General features: G+C 39.0%; 1 protein-coding gene across 1 annotated transcript in view; it reads right to left on the reverse strand.

Moving 5' to 3' along the window:
• The window catches only part of LOC114645949 (solute carrier family 13 member 1-like), a 64,604-nt gene extending 46,904 nt beyond the window's left edge, over positions 1-17,700 (reverse strand). Inside the window, exon 1 of the mRNA XM_028793878.2 lies at positions 17,323-17,700. Within this exon, the coding sequence (XP_028649711.1) occupies positions 17,323-17,421 (99 nt within the window). The 5' untranslated portion in view covers positions 17,422-17,700. The remainder of the gene's footprint in view (positions 1-17,322) is intronic.
• Between the last annotated feature and the right edge of the window lie 7,683 nt (positions 17,701-25,383).

Consider the following 25,383-nt stretch of genomic DNA (forward strand, 5'->3'; position numbering starts at 1 on the left):
AGAGAAGGAGCTGGATGGAGTGGGAAAACAGGGAGAGATATAAACAGATGATGTATTTATGTTAGTTGAATTATTTAGATCTTTAATTTTGTTACGGAAAAAGTGGAGGAATTCCTCACAGACTTCAGTAGAAGAGGTAGTTGGACCAGATGCGGGTTCGAGTAGTTTATTAACTACAGAGAACAAAACCCTTGGGTTATCATGGCCACTTTCTATTATTCTGCCATAATGGGTGTTCTTGGCAGAAGTTAGTGCTTCTCTGTAAGCTCTTTGGTGGTCAGAGAAAGCCTGGATGTGCACGGTGAGGCCAGTCTTACGTGACATTCTCTCAAGGCGTCGGCCATACATATTTAAGTTTATTATACTTTTCATATTGATTGGTATTGTGTTTCATTATAACATTTTTGATCTGTGTCTGCTGCACCATGCATTGCATTGTCTTTCTTCAATTAATGTTTCTGTACCATGGGGGAAGGCAAAAATGTTTTCATTGTACTGAATGTAACTATGAAAGTGAATTTAACTGAACTCATTTTCAGAGATCAAATCAAATGAAGTTACAGTTTATCTTCTTTTTGCTACTTAAAGAAAGCATCGATAATGCAGGTTGAACCATTCCAGCATTTCAGTCCTTGAACTCGTAATTATTCATGTTATTTTCTCGATTTCTTAATTATGCTTTAGATTAAACATCTGAAAAGCCAAGTTATGTACTGCAAGCTACTATATTTCATTTTTATAGCAAAATACTAAGGTCTGTTTGGTGATTCCATTATTGTAAGTCTTGAAAAACAGAAAAAACATTTTGGATTTATCATCCAAACAAAAAGTTGCCAGTCTTTTATTTTTTTTCTTTAAAAAGAAGCACTCACCCACATTTTTTACGTTTTATGCAGTTATGCCAATGGGAAATCCTTATAAACTCTTGGCACAAAGTTAAATGTTTGTTATGTTAAGAATTAATGTTAACCATTTTCAAAAAGGATGAGTGGCATGATGGCACATTTTCAGTTAGGGGCTGCTATTTTATGGCTCCAATAACCAGAGGTCAATTGCAAGTTCACTCAGAATTTGCACATTCCTCTCAGGCTTACATTTTTTATTTCCCTCCACATATTCTATACTCCTCACACATCTGAAACAGATTAAATTAGGTTGATTTATGATTTATTGGGTTATTATTGTCACGTGTAATGAGTACAGTGAAATTCTTACTTGCATGTGCGTATTAATATTCTCCTTGGTGCCATAATTAGCAAATATAACAACCACACCTTAAAATTTCTGTCTTACCTGAAAAAACCTGGGAGCGAAGTTCATAACACTATATACAAAAAGGAGGCATTAAAAATTATAGAGGTGTTTGGATGGACATGAACGTGTGTGTTCTGTATTGGACAAGTGTCTCATTTAAGGATTCGGTCTGAGCCCAATGCTGCTGTGATAAGCTTTGTCCTCACTCTAAAATTCTGTAAATAAATAGATTCAGAAATTGTACATGTATCTGCTAAAATGTATAAGCAGAGAACTATACAAGACAGCAAATTTAACTGTCAAACTTTTGATAAAATATAATAAAGACAACATATTCTCAAACCAGATATATAAACTTTCATACATTACATATAAAGAACGCATAAACGTTAAAGCACACAAAAGTCAAAAAACTCAGTCTTGCTGTTGGGATGTAATTAGGGGAACAATCATGAAGTGAAAGTGCTGTATTGCTTTTGGCATATTTTTATATTCTCTTTTTCTCAATAGAACATTCTCAGATCCACTTAATGCAATTCAGAGTTGTTGATTTCTTAAAATGTTAATCTCACTGGAAAGAATAAAGAATCCAAATCCAAAAGACTCCTATGAGAAATTCTACAGCCAGTGTAGCTAGCAGACACTGCATACTGTACTGTATATAGCATTTAATGTAAACAGATCATTCCATGGATTCAAGAGTCTATACTGAAGATGTTGCGAAATAAAGGAACAAGGAATTGCAAGGGAAGCCCTTATAATGGGATCAGTAAACTCTTCTCGGCCTCAGACCCTGTCCTTTTCTAATTTTGGGAAGCCACTGTAAGCACATACACCAAGGCAGCCAAAACCCAAGGGATTCAGTCTCCTCCAAAGAAGGTCATGGAGGCGAAAAGAGGCCTGCTCATAATTTTTTTTTTGTTCTTTATTTTGCCTTATACAATTTCTTGTATTAGGAATTTGTTAGTTTTCGCATACCCCTTGGGGTCAGAGCGCAGGGTCAGCCATTGTACAGCACCCCTGGAGCAATTACAGGTTAAGGGTCTTGCTCAAGGGCCCAGCAGAGTAGGATCTCTTTTGGCAGTGACGCGGATTTGAACCGGCAACCTTCTGGATGCCAGAGCAGATCCTTAGCCTCAGAGCCACTACTCCGCCCTGATCAATGGTAATGGTACTGAAACATACGCTTACGTTCTTTCCCAGGCATACAAAAGCCTAAGGTTTGAAAAAGAGGGTCATTTGATAAACTCCTTCAAAGCAATCAGAGCTCAGACTGCTCCAGGCATCCCATAAGATCTGCCAGAAGGTTAAAGACATTAATTTAAAAGAATCTCACTCAGAAGCTGTTCATAAAGAGAACTCGTTTGTCTGGATTTAAGAATGCAATTGGGGCCTTAATTTTTATTTTTATTTGCCACAAGCCCTCTAGCAATTGCAATGTGCATTAATAGGGAAAAAATATTAGCAAATGATAATCGTACATTTAGCTGAAGCCCGACGCATTTACCCAAGGCGACTTACAGGTTCAGTGTTCATTTGACAATTGGTGCACAGGTAGGTTAAGAGAGTTGCTCATTATCACATGGCAAGCCTGAGGTGAGAACTGAATCAGAAAGATTGTGGCTTAAAGAATATTCAACCCAAAAGTTATATATTAAAATAAATATTTTATTTACATGTTACTTGCCCCATGTAATTTGTAGTGGAATCCAAGAAAAATTTTTAATCTCATGTTTTCAAGCAGAATGGAGAGAAAAAAGTTTGACACAATAGAAGCCAACATGGACCAATGCCGTACAACAGTAAATGATATGAAAAACATCCATAAATAAGTGTTGCATAATTCACGTCAGTTATCCTGTTGAATGCACAAAACTCACAAAATGCATGCTTTTTCACTAAAACATTGCTAAATATTTACTTTCAGAATGATGAACACACATCATAAACAGGAAACCTGGAGACTCATGGGAATCAATTTTTGAACTGAAGACAGGACTCTTGACCAATAAATGTGGAGGAGAGGTACATTTTTCCATGGATGTTTTTGTCATTTGCCATTGTATAGCTTTGGTCACGATTGGCTTTTATTATATAATAAACTATATTCTCTACATCCAGCAACAAAACATATGATTAAAAATGTATCTTAGCCCAAAAATATCATTTCTGTATTTCTTTAAAGTATAATGACTAAGCACCTACACCATATGACCCAAATAATGAGAAATTACACTAGCTATAGGTGAAACACTGCACACTACCTAACACTTCTCTTTGCAAGATATTTTCTTCAAGTAAATTCGACGTATGGGTGGTCAATACAGTTTGATTTACAGTTTCAACTATGAATCCAATCCAGTTTTCAATTTGGATTCTTGAGGCCCTTGGAGGTTTCCAGAACTACTGCAGTGGTGAACACGTTTAGGCCACTACTCTCTGTACTCTCAAAGCTAATCAGTAGATGCAGATGTATTTTGGTGTGGCACTAAAATAATTACAATGGATAAAAAGAAAACTGTTTTATGCTACAACCTTCTACTCATTGTCACTAGCAAATGCTGTGTAAAAGTTAAATTGCAGTTCAGGTCTCTAATTAAACATTTTTATAGCTTAGTAAACGTTTTGCAGAGTTCACTACATTTACAACAGTTTTAGGAACACCAAGTAAATTACAAGAAATAAATATTAAAATCATTTTTAAGTTCAGTGTAACATCAATAGCTTGAAGGTAAATTCTAATTCTTTTCATTTGGTTGTATGATGTATAAAAAAGACAGCATATTAATTTATTCCTAAGTACTTTATGAAGCCAAATAATTAACTTTGCTGATTCAACAAACAGCTATAAATGAGGTTGACGATACAGAAGCTCCCTGCAGATACAAAGTAAAAGGCTGTTGACTACCATAGCATGTCATTTTGCCTTCTTCAGTGTGTTTATACAGTATATAATTTTACTGTGTCATGGTCTTCCAAACTATTTTCAGAAACATGTTTACTTTATTCATTTGTTGGGCTCTTTCCCTTTAGTTGATCTCCATAAACTTGACTGCCTACATCAATTATGCACTTGCTCTCATTACTCTCTGTACCATACTCTGTACTGTCAGAATATACTTTCATATTTACAACCAATTCTTTGATGAGTGTTCATTAATGAATATTACAAAATAAGAACATTTTGAATAGAACAGGCCATTCAGTCTAACAAATTCTATCTTCCTTAATTCCTCCATAATAACATCAGTTCAAGTTGTTAATACCCCCAAAGTCCTACTCTCTACAACACTCCTTGATAATTTATTCCAAATACCTATGGTTCACTGTATAAAGAAAAAATATGTAATGTTTGTGTGAAATTTACCCTTAACAAGTTTCCAACTGTGCCCCAGTGCTCTTGAACTCAATCTGAAATAACAGTCTTGATCCATTGTACAACCTCATTTCATAATTTTAAACATTTCAATCATATCTCCTCTTAATCTCCTTTAAACTGAAAAGGTTCGACTCCTAGTCACTCTTCTATGGACGTTTTGTAGCTTTGCTGTTTTTATTGTAACCCAGAGACCAACACTGCACTCAGTATTCCAGATGTATACTCATGAGCAGGGCTGTGGCGTCAGACAATTTTGGTTACTCCTAATAAATTTTAATTTTTTTTTTTTTTTTTTTTTTTATTTTTTTGTTCTTTATTTCGCCTTATACAATTTCTTGTATTAGGAATTTGGTAGTTTTCACATACCCTTTGGGGTCAGAGCGCAGGGTCAGCCATTGTACAGCGCCCCTGGAGCAATTACAGGTTAAGGGCCTTGCTCAAGGGCCCAGCAGAGCAGTGGCATTTTTGGCAGTGACGGGGATTCGAACCGGCAACCTTCAGGATACCAGCGCAGATCCTTAGCCTCAGAGCCACCACTCCGCCCCAAATTGTAATGAAAAAAAAAAATACAGCAAGTTCAAATGTCCCATTTCACAAACAACAGTCATAATTAAGTACTTCTCTGATGTAAGAATTAAGCCCAGTGCATAGCTGTGTTACTACTAGTGTGAAGTTCATCTGAGCTATTATACAACCTGACTTTCACATATTGTAATCTGGATTATGGTACATTACAAAAAATGTTTTCATTTTATTTCAGATATAATGTGTTTAACAAGTTAATTTGAGTGTAAACAAGTGAAATGATGTAGGTGTGTGCTATGGCTTGATGTGTGTTCAGGGGTTCTTGTCTTTTGTTTAAACTGGCCAATACGGTAGAGAGTCAGCTTCCTAGCCAGTAGTTCTGTGGTTAAATGATGTGTATGTTGCCTTCCTTTAATCAACATGGAAAATACATTAGCATATTAAATACAGAGGAGTCCGAGTCAGAGGTACCAGAAACTAAGGAGTCGGAGTTGGAGTCGAAGGATTTATCTACCGACTCCACAGCCCTGCTCATAAGTATACACTACCATTCAAAAGACTGGGGTCATCCAGAATATTTCATGTTTTTGATAGAAATTAATACCTTTTATTATCAAGATTCCATTACATTGATTCATAAATATAGCCATAGCATTACTGGTATTTAAAATGTCTATTACTGCTTGAAATGATTGCTTTGAAGAGCCTAATTTTCAGCAGAAATTACTTCAGTGTTCTATTGGTAAACTCCCTTAGCGTAACCTAAATTAGTAATGCTTACTGGCTAATTGGTTACTAGAGAAACCTTTGTACCTGTTAATATACACTTAAATAATTCAGACCCCAGAATGTATATAACATGTTATTATATTTAAATGCTCCAATGTTTTGATCACTACTTTGTGTCTCCTACCTCTCCTGTGCAAGCTAAACGCAAAAGGAGTCCCCTCAAACTATTTGTCTACATCCCAAGGATAGATCGACCATCGACATCTCACACACAAACCCCATATTGACATGGCGAATGCATTCATCAGAGAAGGCCAACGGATTACATTGTGTGCTGTTACTATATATTTGAATATCACCTATGGATGTGCTACATGCCAAAGTGCACAATGATTTCGGGTATCGTAAAGTTTGAACAAGAGGAGTACCTGATCACAAGCCAACATCCTTTGGTGAATTTCAGCAGGTTTCACTCTCTCCACCCAAAGAAATCTCACTATGGCATGCTGTCAACAATAGTGCAATCCTGCAGCAGAGCATCCATGTTCATTTGACCTTGGCTATAACTAGACTAAAAGGCAGAGCGCCGCCTTATGCACGTTCGAACACCCCATACGCCATCACAAACCGGCTGTATTGCATCAGGTTCTATCCAATGCAGTTACTCGTATGAATATAAGGTGGTGAAATGCAAAATTTCACAAGGAAGAATACTAGCAAAACAATTAAAATTAGGCTGACTGAAGATTTGAAATTCATTTAGAATTTTTTAAATAGTTACCCTGTAACACATCAAAATATATTTCAAATTCAGATAGAAATGTGCCAGACCCATCAATTATGACAGGTTAGATGTTTTATTTACCCAGATGAGTATATGTCTTCAGTTGCTCTGCACAAGTAGTGTTGGATGATTCAGGTTTCTTTCACCACATAACTAGTAACAGCAAGACTAAAGCTGGCTGGATGGTTTTAAACAACACTAGTTTGTTTAAAAGGAGTGAGGCTCATTGCTGTAAGTAACATTATTGACACACAGCATGCTGTCACTGTTCAACTAAGGGTGTAGCCAGGGTTATTTAAAATAGATACTCAGTTGCTGTACATCAAAATGGAAAAACTAGTAGGAGCACAACAATGGAATGCTATTTGTGCATAGCATGGTCAGAGATTCAGGCAGTTCACAGCAATTCTAGACAACTAAAATGTGCTTGAATGCGAAGAGGTGTGGCCACAAGTAACCAGTTTGTCAGGTTGTTCCATTGTCCAATTGTTCCAGTAAGACGCAATAATGAATGGTGCAAAAGCAGGGCATGGAAAGATAGCAGTTGCATACAGCTGTAGAGTTGCTGCTCATCTGGGGCCTCATGTATAAACCGTGTGTACGCACAAAAATGTGGCATATGCCCATTTCCATGCTCACATCAAGATGTACAAAAACTGAACATGGCATAAAGCCACACACATTTTCGCAGCAGCCTTGGACACTGTGTATGCACATTTCTGTTCAGTTTTGTAAACAGGTAGCACTCATCATCAAAGCAGTGCTACTGTTTCTGTGTGGTTTCCCTTTATTTTTTTATATTCACATCCATGTTGCAGGCTCTATTAAGTACACCGAAATTAATTGCATATTGTTTACAAATGTAAAGCTCTTGATTATAATCAGTCCGTAACAATATAGTGGTGCACGGGGTGGCCAAACTATTCCAACTAACAAGGCTGCTTTAACATTGTTAGAAGACATTGCAAATAGAAGATTTAGAAAAGCACTTATTTAGATATCATACTGATTTATTGTCCCATGATGATGACTGGCGTCAAAGTCGATTTAGATTTTCAAAAGCTATCCTCTTGAGACTGTGGGCTGAGCTGGTGCTGGCTTTACAAAGGCATACTTTGAGGAATTGTGCTCTACCTGCTACTCTGCAAATTCTGTCCACCCTCCGGTTTTTAGCCACAGGAGCTTTTCAACATGAACTGGCTGACTAGTCGGGTATTTTCCAGTCATCACTGAGTCACGCCATGCCAGCTGTATGGGATGGCATTATCCGCTTGTCATAGAAGATTTCCTTACACTGGGGTTTAATGGGCGAGCATCAAAGCACAATTCTCGGCAATGTCCAGGTTTCCAAATTTAAGCAGAGAGATCAACTGCATGCACTCTGCTATAAAGGCACCTTCAGAGAATGAATTTGCTTATGTAAATAGAAAGCATCTCCACTCTATTAATGTGAAAACTGCCTGTGATGTGAAAATGTATCTCATTCATGTTGTCGCAAGATATACAAGAGTCTCGCCAACAAATGAAACATCTCGCTGCTCAAACAGTGTGAGCCCTAGAATTCCTGCATCTCCCCCGGTGGTGTTGACATTCAGATGGTGGGCTGCTTCTTGCCTTTTCACGTCAACTTTGATACCTGACCACTTCTTCTTTATTTCGGGCACTGTGCAACTTTCTGATTTTGAACTTTTGACTGCCTCCGCCACACTGTGCCACTCCAATTTCCTTTTGTTGCTTATACCACTGCCTAAGCCACAAAATTGCATGTTTTTCCTTGCCTCCAGTTCACTAAGCACACCTCCATTTTCTTAAAATTTTTTTTATATGCTTTTGCCGTTGTCTTTTAACAGAACACTGAATGGAAAGGACTATTTATACTAACTTGCTTATTCAAATAGACAAAATTCTAGGAGGAGTCAGGATGGGTCTGTCGGAATGAGCATGTGCATTAAAATTCACATTAATTGGGATTTATAATTGGAAAGTACGTAGAACTTTGCTTACACACAGTCTTATGAATCTGAATTTTTTTTTGTGTTTATGCATAGTTCTAGTTTTGCCCAAACACCATGATTTAGTGTGAATTCTATGCAAGGCATTACACAGGAGGTCCCAGATGTTGATGATGATTTTCTGGAACCAGAAACCATATTTATCAAGCATCTCAGAGTACGAAAACATTCCTAACTGGCTCAAAAATCTTATAGTGATGTAATTTGGTTCTACTCTTAGAAGCAGCTCTAAATGCATTTTATTAATTTTCTTAAGTTTGAAAACTATTCACCAGTTCACCAGGATTTAGGAGTACTAATGAGCTGTCCTAGCTCACTAGGAGCTGCCAGAAGATGGCATTCAGGCAGGATTTGACACGTCAGTCAGTCAGTCATTTTCCAACCCGCTATATCCTAACACAGGGCCACAGGGGGTCTGCTGGAGCCAATCCCAGCCAACACAGGGTGCAAGGCAGGAACAAATCCTGGGCAGGGCGCCAGCCCATCGCAGAGACTGACACGTACATCCTTGTAAAGGCAGACTGGTTTGGAAATGCTCCACAACAATGAACATTAAAAAAATCTTTTGATTTGACAGAGATGGAATAATATTCAAAACATTATAATATTCCTGTTTGTTACATTATGAATCCATCTATGTAGAGAAGCCATGCTTTCAGCTGAAACTAAAGTGTTAATTACAGTGTATCCGGAAAGTATTCACAGCGCATCACTTTTTCCACATTTTGTTATGTTACAGCCTTATTCCAAAATGGATTAAATTCATTTTTTTCCTCAGAATTCTACACACAACACCCCATAATGACAACGTGAAAAAAGTTTACTTGAGATTTTTGCAAATTTATTAAAAATAAAAAAATTGAGAAAGCACATGTATATAAGTATTCACAGCCTTTGCCGTGAAGCTCAGAATTGAGCTCAGGTGCATCCTGTTTCCCCTGATCATCCTTGAGATGTTTCTGCAGCTTAATTGGAGTCCACCTATGGTAAATTCAGTTGATTGGACATGATTTGGAATGGCACACACCTGTCTATATAAGGTCCCACAGTTGACAGTTTATGTCAGAGCACAAACCAAGCATGAAGTCAAAGGAATTGTCTGTAGACCTCCAAGACAGGATTGTCTCGAGGCACAAATCTGGGGAAGGTTACAGAAAAATTTCTGCTGCTTTGAAGGTCCAAATGAGCACAGTGGCCTCCATCATCCGTAAGTAGAAGAAGTTCGAAACCACCAGGACTCTTCCTAGAGCTGGCCGGCCATCTAAACTGAGTGATCGGGGGAGAAGGGCCTTAGTCAGGGAGGTGACCAAGAACTCGATGGTCACTCTGTCGGAGCTCCAGAGGTCCTCTGTGGAGAGAGGAGAACCTTCCAGAAGGACAACCATCTCTGCAGCAATCCACCAATCAGGCCTGTATGGTAGAGTGGCCAGACGGAAGCCACTCCTTAGTAAAAGGCACATGGCAGCCCACATGGAGTTTGCCAAAAGGCACCTGAAGGACTCTCAGACCACGAGAAAGAAAATTCTCTGGTCTGATGAGGCAAAGATTGAACTCTTTGGTGTGAATGCCAGGCGTCACGTTTGGAGGAAACCAGGCACCGCTCATCACCAGGCCAATACCATCCCTACAGTGAAGCATGGTGGTGGCAGCATCATGCTGTGGGGATGTTTCTCAGCGGCAGGGACTGGGAGACTAGTCAGGATAAAGGAAAAGATGACTACAGCAATGTACTGAGACATCCTGGATGAAAACCTGCTCCAGAGTGCTCTTGATCTCAGACTGGGGTGACGGTTCATCTTTCAGCAGGACAACGACCCTAAGCACACAGCCAAGATATCAAAGGAGTGGCTTCAGGACAACTCTGTGAATGTCCTTGAGTGGCCCAGCCAGAGCCCAGACTTGAATCCGATTGAACATCTCTGGAGAGATCTTAAAATGGCTGTGCACCGACGCCTCCCATCCAACCTGATGGAGCTTGAGAGGTGCTGCAAAGAGGAATGGGCGAAACTGGCCAAGGATAGGTGTGCCAAGCTTGTGGCATCATATTCAACAAGACTTGAGGCTGTAATTGCTAAATGTAAATGGGATTTCTCAGTTTTTTATTTTTAATAAATTTGCAAAAACCTCAAGTAAACTTTTTTTCATGTTGTCATTATGGGGTGTTGTGTGTAGAATTCTGAGGAAAAAATGAATTTAATCCATTTTGGAATAAGGCTGTAACATAACAAAAGGTGGAAAAAGTGATGCACTGTGAATACTTTCCGGATGCACTGTATGTTACATTTTTTGGCCATAGGGATAAGGCAGCTTTGTAATAACAATAATTTGTCACAACACAAGCAATTGCAGCAAATGCAATTACAGTCTAGAGAGATAATACAGCACCATCACACAGGTGGTCATGGATGCAAACTGTATTGTAGTAGCCAGCTCTCTCAAGATAAGCAGTGCAGGATGGAATTGACAGTGAAAGGCAGTCATAGACTCATGGGACATTGGATAAACAGAGTCTATCAGAAGATAAGGGATCATGGAGACATAAGACTCTGGAATACTATTGGGAACAATGGAAGAGTGAACCCAAGTATAGTAACGGTGCGGTAATAGCTGTGGCTAATTTCAGTAATGGTTATTTTACAAAGCATTTACCATAACAACAGGATTCTTCTGGAAATACAGCTGTGAAATGTACCCATTATCAGGCTGAACTCTCATTCAGTATGTGTGTCTCAGTCCATCCGTCTCAGTGTTTAATGCAGAATTATTCATGATGTTGAAAAGTACCAACAAGTTCCTACTTTATTAGGTTTTCCTTCTTCTTCTGCATTATTGTTATCGTAATCTTTTGGTAAAGCCTCAACATTAGTATAAGAAAACTACAAAATGTCAGTGTGTGTGTTAATTTGCAGCAAGGAGTACCAAAAAGTTGTGATGTTATTCATTCTCAAGTGTAGCCTCTTACTCTTCACTGTGACTGGGCCAAGGATGCTTCCTAATTTCATTTAAAGTCCTAATCAGAGGTAGGACAAATTCTTATCCTAGTCAGACTATTAGTGAAATTCCAGGAGTAATTCTGAAATGCTTTATAAATATGGGCCTAGGTCTAGCAAACCTGGGGGGTCATCCCTGAAACAAGATGGTATAACAACCACAGGCTAGCGACAAAATCACTGAGGGCCCAGTGCTGGCATAAATGGTTGAACTGGAACCAAAGTACTGACTTACTCTGTTCAGTTGGCATCTTTCTGCTCCATGACTTTCGTTATGATTTTAATACAACATATTAGTCAAGCAGGGGGAAGTCGGAACACCATGATACCCTAACATTCAATCAGAGAGCATGCGGTAGCTTTCATCCACATGAAGCTTTAAGCACTGTGATACAATAACATTCAATCAAAAACTTTCATGACCCCAAACTTCAATCAAAAACTTGGCACTTTCTATAAACAGAAATTGGAAGAGGCGAGTACCAGCTCACTCCAGCCACTGACTGGCATCAAGACTGTCTGGATCTAAACCTAACACATGCTGTTCTGGTCTCTGAATGTACTCCGCAGGAATGTGCCCATGAAGGAGAGCAATGCCCCATGCTTACTTAGACAAAATGTTTATATCCTTGCTGTTCCTATAATGAAGGGGGAAAAAAAAAAAACATCAGGACTCAGCTAATTCAGTCATACTAGATGGGCCTTCATTCAGTAGGATGACAAAGTTAATGGCAGACAGCCTTGACCAGAATCAGTGATTTAAAAAAATGAGGCAGAGAGTGGACACTCTCTGGGCACCGTTGGGCACACAAGCACTTACCTGAGAAGCTGCCCAGATATGATAACTGACTGTTGACAAATGGCGAGGAACCTACTAAATCAGCTATAAAGAGGCCCTTCATTGTGGGTTGTACTGAGCTTAGCCCGTAGGCCTTAATGCCACACCCAACCAAATGAACACCCGATATTCAGTGCAGAATTAATAAAGCAGCTGTTTTCCTGTCCTTATGAAAGACACCAGAGATGTGAGGAGTCTTGGAGGTTTATTTTCTCCTGGAATGCTACTGACTGGACATTTCATTTTCCTCTCCTTGATTGTCAACTGGCCAATATCTCAATGACAAGAATCCATTTATGTTATTTTATCTTACTACATGTTTAATATATTCTGCATTTTTATGTTTGTGCATTATGTAATTTGTACATTTTGTTTACCTGTAAGTTTGTTACAGTGCTTTGAGTCTGTAAGTAAATGTTATACAAAAAAGCACTGAAAGATCATGTGCAGACGTTTGGCTTTCTGTCGCTTGCTGTTACTGTGGGCTACAAACAGTTTCTCACAGAGTGCAGTTAGTTATTTCTAAAGCACATTTACAACAACCAACATTATTCAAACTGCTGTACATTAAAATAAATAAGGTAAGAAGAAATACATTCCAAGACAGGTTAAAAAAAAAGTAAAATATTATAAGGAACCCATTTTAATTAAAAGCCAAAGAGAAAAAGATGCATTTTCAACATAGATTTAAAATGGTCACAGCAATGATAGACCGGACAAGCAGGTAGATTGTTCTGAAGTCTAGGAGCTGCTGTCACAAAAGCATTCACACCTTTAAGTTTTAGTTGAGCCCTTGGCATTACTCTGAGCATCTGATCAGAAGACCTAAGCTGGCAAGATGGAATGTAAAGGTGTGAAAGGTCAGAGACACATTATAGAGATAAAGTTCTATACATACTAGATAGATAGATACTTTATTAATCCCAAGGGGAAATTCACATACTACCTGTGCTACCCGTATAAGACAGTTTGAAATCTAAGTAATCAACATAGACCTCAGCGTTAATGTTTGCATGGCAGGGAACCCATCAGGTTGCTTTCTCTCTGTGACATGCTATTTGGTATGGGATTCATAAAAGCGGTGCTAATGCTTGTGATGCACCATCTGTTGGATAGCAGAGACATATTAACCAGACAGACACTTGGTGGATTCCAGGTAGATTTTAATAGCTTAGTTTATCCTAAAGTTTATAAATAAGGAGACTATTGATTTATTACATAAACTAACAGTGCTGGATGAAACACAGCTGGCAGCAGTACTGAAGTATCAATGAAACTATGTATTCATCAGCTTCTACTTATTGATTTATTTTTATTAGAGATTTTAAAAATCTCTAACCAAAGGAATATTAAAAAGTTTATATGTCCATTTAAATAGGGTTTATACCTGTATATTAAACTACATGGCTGTGCAAGTCTCTAATGTATTTTTAACTTTCTTAAAACCAGATTTACCTAAAGCTTTTGCTTAAGCCACAAAATCTCTATCCACTGCATAAAACCAGCCCAGTACTTTTATTTTTGTCCAGAACTTAAAAAGTCTAATTCAACCCCCAAAATTCAATAAATCTTAGCTGTAAAACTTGTATTAAAAGCACACAGCACACACAGGTAAACATAGGTGTGTCGTTTCCACCCACCTAACAACAGCCATTGTTGAAAATGTGCAGCTATCCGGCAAAAACATCCTCAACGCGTTGCCAGATAACAAACAATCTTTAGATAGATTTCACCATTTAGAAATAAGGATGAAAAATCAATGACTATATGTGGGGGTATTTAAGATTTCAGAAAACTAGTGAGGGCGGCACGGTGGCGCAGTGGGTAGCGCTGCTGCCTCGCAGTTGGGAGACCTGGGTTCACTTCCCGGGTCCTCCCTGCGTGGAGTTTGCATGTTCTCCCCGTGTCTGCGTGGGTTTCCTCCGGGCGCTCCGGTTTCCTCCCACAGTCCAAAGACATGCAGGTTAGGTGGATTGGCGATTCTAAATTGGCCCTAGTGTGTGCTTGGTGTTTGTGTGTGTCCTGCGGTGGGTTGGCACCCTGCCCAGGATTGGTTCCTGCCTTGTGCCCTGTGTTGGCTGGGATTGGCTCCAGCAGACCCCCCGTGACCCTGTGTTCAGATTCAGCGGGTTGGAAAATGGATGGATGGAAAACTAGTGAAGATCAATTTAATTTTGTACCTTAGATCTCACAAATCTACACTAGACTAAGGAGGTTTGAAAATGAACTGATGTATGGTCAGATCCTGGCCAGCCACTGTTACACAGTGATCACATTCAGCGTTAGCCATTATAATAGCAGTTAGAGCTCACTCCCTTAAGAAAGAATATTTTATCATATCAAGTTGGCAAAAAACTGTACAGTACACTGCAACATTAGATTTGTTTACAAAAGCAGCTAAGATTGTTTTTTACATTCTTTCCTAAAAAAAAGGTTACATCCATAATGCAAATAACTTTCCAATGTTATATTTGAAGTGCAAATAAATATTCATGTGTCCGTATCCTCTTAGTGATTGACTATCTCAGGTTCAGAAATATGTGCTTCAGGCTAATGTCAAAGTGTCAGCTAAGGCCCATTTAAATTCGCAATACATGAAAAAGGAACAATTTTTAAAAGCTGCATTACCAGTAATACTTAAAAAACCTGTTCTCGGACTTATTTTGAAGCACACCCAACATAGTGTACTTAAAATAATTGAAAGCAAGCCACAAACATTTTAAAGAAGTGCAATTACAATAAAAAAAATTACAAAATATAAAATTTAGGAATAAGAACAGACCATGCAGAAAAAAAGACTCACAGTATATACTTTAAATACACTTGCATGCAAACACACATATGTAACAAAATCCATGAACAAGCTGTGACTTGCAATTAAAAATGAATGAAATTACATTCTTTCCATGGACTCTCCACTACAGGAAAAAGAATCCTTTTTATTATTTATGGCTGATATTTTAAAGTGTTTCTTTTAGTCACCATGCCTAAGTTCAGACATTATCTTTTTTCTTTGGACAATGCCGGTTGGAAAGTTAAACAAATCTACTTTTAATAGCGTCATAGTGCTCAGCATAATCCTTTGCAGAGGCGAAGCTTCGTTTTACATGGAACATATTTCAGCAGGATTAGTTTATTGCGCTAAAAAGGAAACACTGAATGTGTGCATACAGAATGCGTTTGCTACTTTTCCAAGCAAGAGAGTTATTTTGACTACATACAATGGCAAGTAATTATATACAATATACCTCTCAAACTTTTCAAGTAAGCTCTTGTGATGCTTTAACTGGCTTAAGCAAAAACTTACAGCAAGTATTGGACTAAAGGTGACAATTTTGATTTTTTCCCCCTACTAGAAATAAAAGAAAATAATTTTGATCAAATTTAAAAACACCAATAATGTATAAATACTTAATTGTATTCATAAATAATGTGGCATACAAAAAGGCAGCTCGTGTTAAATGTTACATTTAAACAATGCTAATGGTAAATGTGCAGCTCCCATACCATTTTACATAAAAAGCTATATTCCGGTCTTCTAAGCCAACTTCGTCTATCACATAATTTTACAGTGAAATGGCCATCTATTCATCCTTGCTGTGGAAAAACAAATGTAAAATAAATTCAAAAAGCACATCTTTGGTGTCTGTGGACACACTGTGTGCAACTGTAACGTAAAAGTTGGGCTTAAATTTGCCCAAGAAACAAGTTCCATAAGTTTGAATATTAATTCTACTTTTAAAACACCTTACACGATATAGTCGTCTTATTACTGAAGATGTAATGTGTAGGAAGAGCGTTACCCCAGCCAGATTTGGGTCCTGCCTTGCACCGGGCATTAGCCCAGACCCTCCTGACAGGCAAAACTAATGGATGGGTTAGCACGATTACTTAGTCATGTGCAACAGTTCTCATGCACACATGCAGGCGCAGAAAGCTTACAATAAGCTGCGTGTTCTTTTTAGTTTAAACAAAAAATGATGTGGGAAGCTGACGGCTCGTCCAGCGTATATTTACATCAAATCCAAGTATTAACATCACCTTCCCGTAATTACAATTTTGAAAAATGTTTTGAGAATCTGCTGGTCCATGCAGTGTTCATGTGCGTCTCAATCTAATGAAGTTTGTAATTTGGCATCACCAAACAAATCTCACTAAATGCCGCTCCAGTCATTCAATTGAACCTTCCCTTTTTAAAGGAGGTTTGCTTGATATTCCAAATTCTTTCCGTCTTACACAAATATCTACAGAGCAATAACTGGCTATAAAGGTGGCGACTGGGACTGTATGCCCAGGGATGGAGAGCTACAGGCACACAACATACAGTTTGAAGTTTAATGAGAGATAGCAGGAGAGCCGTTAGTTTCTTGCTTCAAACAAAACTGAGCAGTAAATAAAAGGGTGTGAGAAAATGTCTTCTTGTCTCCTCAGAGCTGCTCGCACATTCCTCGCAAAACAGCTCTACAAAAATAAAATGGGAATAAAAAAAGTATACACCCCCAAATGAGGACAAAATGCATCCGAACAATGGAGGTTGAACTACCCAGTCGAACAGGCAGAAAACACCAACCTAATTAAACTGTACAGCCCATTTAATGCCTGGCGTACACAGCTGCAGCCCATTTTGTTATTTCCTCTACCTAACAAAGCCTGAAGAACTGCCGCGTTGTCACATAGCACGAATTTCAAACGCCGGTTACTCAACATTCATCACAAAACAGCCCACGTTGCCTATCACAGCAGGAGAATGAGCAAAAGCCAAAGAACAACCGCCACGTAAAAAAACACATAAAACTCCAGAAAGCGCTTACCTTTGTTTGAACTACCACTGGCAAAGGCAGCAAAAGGAGAGGAGTGAGAAGAACAATCAGGGCATCTTTGTGCTTCCATACTCGTTTGATGAAACTCATTACGTTCAGGACACAAAACACGAACTGTAAAGCTTACTTTCAGCTTACAACAGAAGCGAAAGGTGAACCGATTTAAATAAAAAATAACAATAATAAACCTAACCAGCTACCCTAAGACATAAAAACTCCATAATGCGATCTCCGTAGTGTCTAAATTGAGAGGAAAAGGAGAAGAATGACTTTTAAATCCTTTTGTTATCCCATGCAAAACACCGCATGCAAACTTTCCACGACGCGGGTAAGTTGTACATCATAGTCACCGAGCAGGTACCCATCGTTTTCCTCGCCGCTCAGAAACACGCCCCCGGCGCAATGTCACACCCACTTCCGACTTACCTGAGGCGATGAAACGCGAGATGGGGCGGAGCCTCCCTTCTAAAATCTTTTTATCCCTTTCATCAAGAAACCTAACTTTTTCCTTTTGTCAGCAAAACGCGGTTTGCTGTGCACATATTAATTTCCTAAACGTATTTTTGGTGTTGTCAAACATACTGAAGAAAAGGAACATGGAAATGATCCAGTTTAGAGCACTTTAAGTATTTGATTGCAAATACTTAGGAAGGTCTTTCAGTCAGATATATTCTAACTGGGTCGTGGTGGATGCTGGAGTCCATCCCAGCTAGCACAGGTAGCAAGGCAGGAACAAATCCTGGTCAGAGTGGCAGTCTATTGCAGGGCAAACTAAACAACCCCAAAACCACACTGGGGCTAATTTAGTATCACCAACACACCTAACTTGCATGCTTTTGGACTTTGGGAGGAAGCCTGAGAACTCAGATTAAGCCCACAAGGGGAGAACATGCAAATTCCACACAGGGTGACTCAGGATGTGAACCCTATTCTCCTTACTGAAAGGCAGCAGCGCTACCACAGCACCACCCATTTAGGAAGGTGACATACTGTATATAAACCTAAATAGAATAGCACTTTATAGATTAATAGTACAGAAGGTGAACAGCCCATAATTGTCCAAAAGACTTAGAAATCTCCCAAAGACAAAAAAAAACTTAGAATTTGATGTTAAGTTGATGTGGATAATTTGTCATCTAACCATACTTTTTAATAGTTGTCATGTGTACAGTGTATAAATGCCATCAATTTTCCCCATAATCAGTGATTTGAGCTATCTGCATTTTTTTTCACTCAGGTGGTGAACTATCATTGTGGTGTATTTGTAGCCAGAATGCATGGTACTTATATAAAAGAACTCGTGCCTCTGACCAGCTCCATGGTGCAGAGGGAAGTCCTCCCTAAACTTTGCATATCCTCCTTAATTTGTATGGGCTTCCCCAGATATCACATAGGCTGGTGACTCCAAAATTTGCCTGGCGTCACTAATACTGAGGGAGAGTACTTGCATGTGAGGGTGGTGGGCAGTGGCCTGGACTCCAGTCCAGAATGATTTCCATACCTTATGTTTGGTACTCCCCTTAACAGGGCAGGACACATCAGTATAGAAAAGAAAATGAGGAGAGGATATACTGTAGCTAAATCAAAATTTTTCCTCATGTAATGTTGAAATGATAAATGGATATAAAGTACATATACATACTATACAGTGGATTCAGAAAGTATTCACACCAGGGTCCTTGCTATTAGGGGCTTAACCTGCTTAACTACCCCACCACCATAAAATGCCACAAGTGGAAAAATGGAGGAACTTGAAGACTCCCCCTGGAGCTCCTCACGGAGTTTTGCATGAGTCGTCCATGCATAGTAGACAGTAATGGTAGGAAGGGGTTCCTGGGCTCTTGAAGAACAGGGGACCCCAGGGACCAGGGGCTGGGAGATACCTCCTAAATGATGCCACTGATTCACACCCCTTCACTTTCTACACACTTTATTGTTAATTTAAAATGGATAAATCTGGCAATTTAAACTCCTTAACATGATAACAAAATGAAAACATGTTTTAAGAAATGTTTGCTAACTTATTAAACATCAAAAACTGAAATCTCTCTGTCATACAGCTATCCAAACCCTTAATTCAGCACTTTATAGAAGCCGTGTTTGCACAATTTGCAGCTTCAGGACTTCTTGTGTAAGTCACAATGAGATTTGCACATAGACTCGATAGGGGCAGATCCTCTCAAACTCCTTTAGATTGGATGAGAAGCATCTGTAAATTGCCATCTTCGGGTCTCTCTACAGATGTTCTATAGGATTTAAGTATGAGCTTTAGCTGGTCCACTCAAAGAAAGTCAGACTTATATCAAAGCCTTGCCTGCATGCACTGGATCATTGGCACATTGAAAGATGAAACTTTGCCCCAGTTTGAGGTCAAGTGCACTCTGTAGCAGGTTTTCTTCAAGGACATTTTATATTTGACTGCATTAATACTGCCCTCAATTCTGACCAGTCTTCCTGTCCTTGCCACTAAGACGCACTCCCATAGAATGATGGTACGCTTCCGTATAGGTATGGCATTAGACTTAATGCTGAAGTTCTGCCCAAAGTGTCAGATTTTCCCTCATGCTCTCTGGCTCCTTTCAATGCTTCTTAGCGAATTCTAAGTGGGAATTAGCCACTGTATGTTAAACGCCTGATTGATGGAATGGTGCTGAGACAGTCATTTTTCAGACTGGTTGTCCCATCTTATCAGAAGACATCTGAAGCTCTGTTAGAGTGACCACTGGGTTCTTGGTCATTTTCGTCGTCTTACCTGGTTACCTAGTTTGACTGGCCAACCTCGTCCTGATGTTTCCAGACCTCTTCTATTTCATAATTAATGAGGCCACTATGCTCCTGAGAACACTCAAAGTTTTAGAAATGGTTTATACTCTTGCTCTAATCTATGCCTCGCCACAATATTATCATGGACATCTTCAGAGAATTTCTTGGACTTCAAGGCTTTGGCTTTTTTGTGTGAATTATGGGACCTTATATATAGGTGTGTGCTTTTTCAAACAGTGACAATCAGTTCAGTTTTCCACAAGTGGACTGCAATGAAGTTCTAGACACATCTCAAAAATAATTTAAGCAAATAGGATACACCCAACCCTGTGCTGCCACCAACTGTGGCAATTAAGGCCAGATTAAGACCACCCACTGACTGGCCCCTGGTTGACTTGACGAACAGAACTCCTTAACAGAGAGTTGATCATATTTTAAACGATGTAGTACATGGACATCTGGCCAATTAATGCAGCATGGTAATTTTCACTATTAATGTAGCACGGTCACTTGATTGTTTCATTGAGTGGGAGGAAAGGGTCTCCGTTGGTGATTTCAGCCAGAAACACTACACAAAAAAATGTATAGACAGTCATTTGGGTGTCACCCCGTGCAGTCCACACCCTCCACACTCCGCTAGTAACACCACTTACCTGACCACAATATAGAGTGCTACAGAAAAGGGTCTGAATAATTACATAAATGAGAGATTTCAGTTTTTGATGTTTAACATGTTTGCCAAACTTTCTGAAAGCATGTTTTCACTTTATGCGGTGAGCTGGTGCCCTGCCCAGGGTTTGTTTCCTGCCTTGTGCCCTGTGTTGGCTGGGATTGGCTCCAGCAGACCCCCGTGACCCTGTGTTGGGATATAGCGGGTTGGATAATGGGTGGATAGATGTTTTCACTTTGTCATTGGGCTAGTGAGCGTAGATCAATTGACAAAAATGGTAAATTTATCGATTTAAAATTAAATATACAACACAATAAAGTGTGCAGAATATATATACACTAGTTGTGTGTGGTCTTCGAGAAAAAAACAACCCAAGGGTGCCCTAGCAGTTTTACTATATTCGTGAACTTGGAGAGGTGTCACCTAACTCTTAACTCTTAAGAATTACCCAGTGCAAGGATGTGAACCCACCTGTGCTTGCTGCCCCACTGTCTTTCATAAAAAGACACTGGTGATACCATATCTTAGGTGTATCGCTGGCATATGAGTCCTATTAATCTTTGTTTCAAGAAAATACCTCCAGATAGACAATGTTTTCAGTGAAAGGTTGAAGGCTTGCCCTCCGTTGCTGAGGCGTTTGCTTAGTTTCGATGTTGTGTCTCTTCATCTGTGTGATTAGCATGATGTGGCTGTTACGTGGCGGTGTTTGCAGCACACAAACCTTTCGTGGTCAGAAGCGAGGTGCATGCAAGCCCTGAAAAAATGTAAAAGTGCATGCACGTGCCATCTAGTGGCTGTGGTTGAGTGTGAGTAGAACGGACTGCTCCATACACACACACCGGTCTCTCATTTATATGAGGGACGTTCAAAAGGTTTCGGCACTTTTTTTTAACTCTGTTTATTAAGAATTTTAAAAACAAATTACAACACTTTTCTACATGCTCACCTTCGTTTCAATGCAATATTTCATTAATGCCCAATTACTACTCCTCCCGCCACTCACCATTTCCAATGAAAATATAAAAGTGCGGAAATTTTTTGAACGTCCCTCGTGTATGTCTAATTGTCATGCATGCACATCAGAGGGTCTCCTTCCGGATTCAGCTGAAGGTGTGTAATACCAGACTGAAATGAGAGAAGGTTCTGCCACTAACTTTGTCACCTGTTTCTACCCCCACAGCTCTGAGAAGACTCCCAGTGAGGACAACTGTCTCCTCCCACCCTGAGCCAAGTACTAGAAGATAAGATAAAATATGATTCCTTTATTCCAGTACACTACCTAAACCTTGCTCAAAACTATAATTTAAAAAAAAAAGCTAATATCTAATATTCTCACATATACAGCTCACACATTGCACAATTGTCAGCATATGCAAAAAAAAGGTTTCTTTTAACTATTGCACAAGCTACAATAATAACTAAATAATGATGAATATGATATTTCACAATTATGTCTATAAGGTGTGTGATTTCAGTACAGAATTTAGTGTAGTGATCACTTTGTGGTAGAAACCACACTCAAATGTACTTATATCTCTTCCTTGAGGGAAGAAGTTCAAAGAGTTCAGCTGCTGGGAGATACAAGTCCTTTATAATGCTGGAAGTCTTCTGCAGACATTGTGAGGTGTAGATGTCTTCCAAAGTAGGCAAATGTGTGTTGTAATTTTCTCTGCTGTCTTTACGATTCTCTGCAGAGCCTTTTTTGTGAACTGCTGAGCTGTTGCCATATCACATGAGTATCCCATGAGTCAGAACACTCTCAAAGGAACATAGACAGAAAGATACCAGAAGCCTTTGTGACAGATCAACCTTCCTGAGATTTCTTAGAAAGTAAAGTCACTATTGTGCTTTTTTAACCAGTGAGTTTGTGTGTATTGTCCATGTGAGATCTTCTGAGATGTAGGCACCCAAGAACCTAAAACTAGAGACTCTTTCCACTCTGTCACTGTTTATATACATTGGCTAATGGTCATCCTGCTTCTTCCTGAAATCAATGATCAGTCCTTTAGTATTTTTGGTGTTAAGTATCAAGTTATTCCCTAGGCACCAGTCTGTCAGTTTTCATATCTCCTCCATGTAAGCAGACTCGTCTCCATCGGTGATCAGTCATACTATTGTTGTATCGTCTGCAAATTTAATGGCATTGGTGTTGTGGGCTGGTATGCACTCATATGTATGCAGAGAGTAAAGGAAATGGCTCAGCACACAGCTTTGTAGTGCTCCTCTGCTGAGTGACAAAGTAGGGGAGTGGTGGGGGCCCATCCTGACTGACGGTGGCTAGTTTGTTAAAAAGGCCTTTATCCACAGGCAGATATTATGCTGGAGGCCTAGGTGGGACATCTTGGAAAACAGTCTGCCGAGTATGATGGTATTTAAAGTCAGGCATCCCCAAGAGAAGGAGTGTCGCTTTGAATCGAGGCAGACCAAAGGAAGGAACCCCCCATAGAGACAAGACCTGTTCAACCAAGTAGCAGCTTTGAGTTAAAAGAAGGCTTTAAAGTTTTGCAGTGCCATCGTAAGTTTCTTTTTGTTACTTTTCAGTGAAAGAATTAAATGGAACAACCGAGTTGGTGTCCCAACAATTCTTTTGAACGTGGATTTTTTACCAGTCGACCACTATTTACTATATATATTTAGTTCTAGTGAATAACCTAAATTAGTACAAAGGTAAACTGCCAGAGGTTAACAAAGTTTAGGTTACCAAAAACTGAAAAATAATATAATATCCAGTGTTATACAAAAATGCTCTTTACAGGGAAATAGTAATGGGTTAACAACTTAAAGCTTTTCTGCAACTTTAAGCCATGAAAGTTGATGTAAACAATTCCTACATGTGTCCCAATTTTTGTTGAATACTTGCAAATCTTTTTTCTCTCTAAAAGCAGTGTTGGCACAAACTGTGCTCCTACACTGTCTGAAACATTATTTGGACAATATTGCACTGTGTATGTCTATCATGATGGTGATAAAAGTGCAATTATCAAATGGTTATATCCATTAAAAGTGTAGGTCTTTCCTTTACAGAAATTGCAAAGAAAGCCTGTGTGGACTTCATGTTCTCCCCATGTCATTATGTTTTCTCCAGGTTGCCACTGACGTCTTAAATAGGTGTCTCTGAATTTGTCCAGTGTGAGTGATTGGGAGTGTGTGCATTAAGTGTGGCCTTGCGATGGACAAGCATTATGTCTGGGGATTGGTTCCTGTCTTGCACCTGGTGCTGATGGGATCTTTGCAGTAGAAAAAAATGGTACAGAAAATGAATGCACTGGCAGTATATTATCTGAAGTAAGGACTGATTCAAGAATGATACAATATGGCATATGATTAAATGACCATTCAGTTGGTCAAATCAATTATAACATCATAAGCCAATGCAATTTTTTCTAATAATAGCATTATGTGAAGTAAGAACATAAGAGCAGCACTACAAATTAAACACGTGCATCACAGGAAAACATATACATTCATTTTACCTGTTAGTAATAAAAAAAATGTAAATTATACTCTCTTTTAAAATTCACTGAAAATAAAACCTCAAAACGTTTCTGTAACAAAGGATTTTGAGTACCACTCTGTTTTTATAATACCAACTGTCACTTACTCTCACTAGTCATTGCTTCTGCCCCATGGAGCAAATGTCCACAGTTGGAGTCCTGAACCTGGTCACTGCCTATGTGCCGTCTGCTTGGTCTCCCTGTGTATGTGTCAATTGTTCTCCCACAATGACAAAGACACTAAACATATAAGACTTTTATTAGCATTCCTAGATGTCTAGTTTTCCTTGCATATTACATCAGTGTGTTGCTCGCTGGGATTTGGGTTGTTGCACTTCATGGTGGGTAATAAAAATTAAACACAATCATGGCAGAGAACCTGAAAGCTTCACTGTCTCAGTAATGGATTACGTAGTGTACACATCAGAAACTTTTAGAATTCCTCCAAAAATCCATCAAAAAATGTACAATTTTCAGCATTTAAATAACTGATAATAATAGAACAGAATTGGTGTTTAAATAAAAGGCATTCATAGACATGGCTTCCTGTAGCAGCATGCATTAAGTTCAAATCCTTGATGCTTACCTACAGATTAGTCAGAGTAGCTGCACCTATACATATTGACACTTGTGATGTCCTATGCTCCTTCTCGACCACTCAGGTCTTCTAATGAATGGCATCTGGTGATGTCACCTCAGTGTGGCATCAAATATCAATCCAGGTTCTTTTCATGTATAGTTCCTAACTGGTAGAACAAGCTGCCCACCTCCACTCACAACTCTGGCTCCCTCGACATGTTTAAGAAGCATTTGAAGACTCTCTTGTTTGGTGAATTTCTGTCTTAACTGATATTAGTTGTTAAGTTTTTGTAATCTACATGTTTTAACTCACTTGTATTTTGTTTTCTGAGCTCTTCATTTGTGATGATCAATTTTGTAACCTTGTCTTGGCCCACTTGTTCCCAATCAGTCCCCAGACTGATGTTTACTCAAATATGTTGACATCTTTTGTAAGTCGCTTGGATAAAACTGTCATCTAACCAAGGAAATGCACACTGAAGTATGACCCAAAGAAGACAGCATAAAAATGCTTGTACATAGCTGAATGGAGTGAATTGTTGCAAT

This window comes from Erpetoichthys calabaricus, chromosome 2 (assembly GCF_900747795.2).
Source record: "Erpetoichthys calabaricus chromosome 2, fErpCal1.3, whole genome shotgun sequence".
Lineage (NCBI taxonomy): Eukaryota > Metazoa > Chordata > Cladistia > Polypteriformes > Polypteridae > Erpetoichthys > Erpetoichthys calabaricus.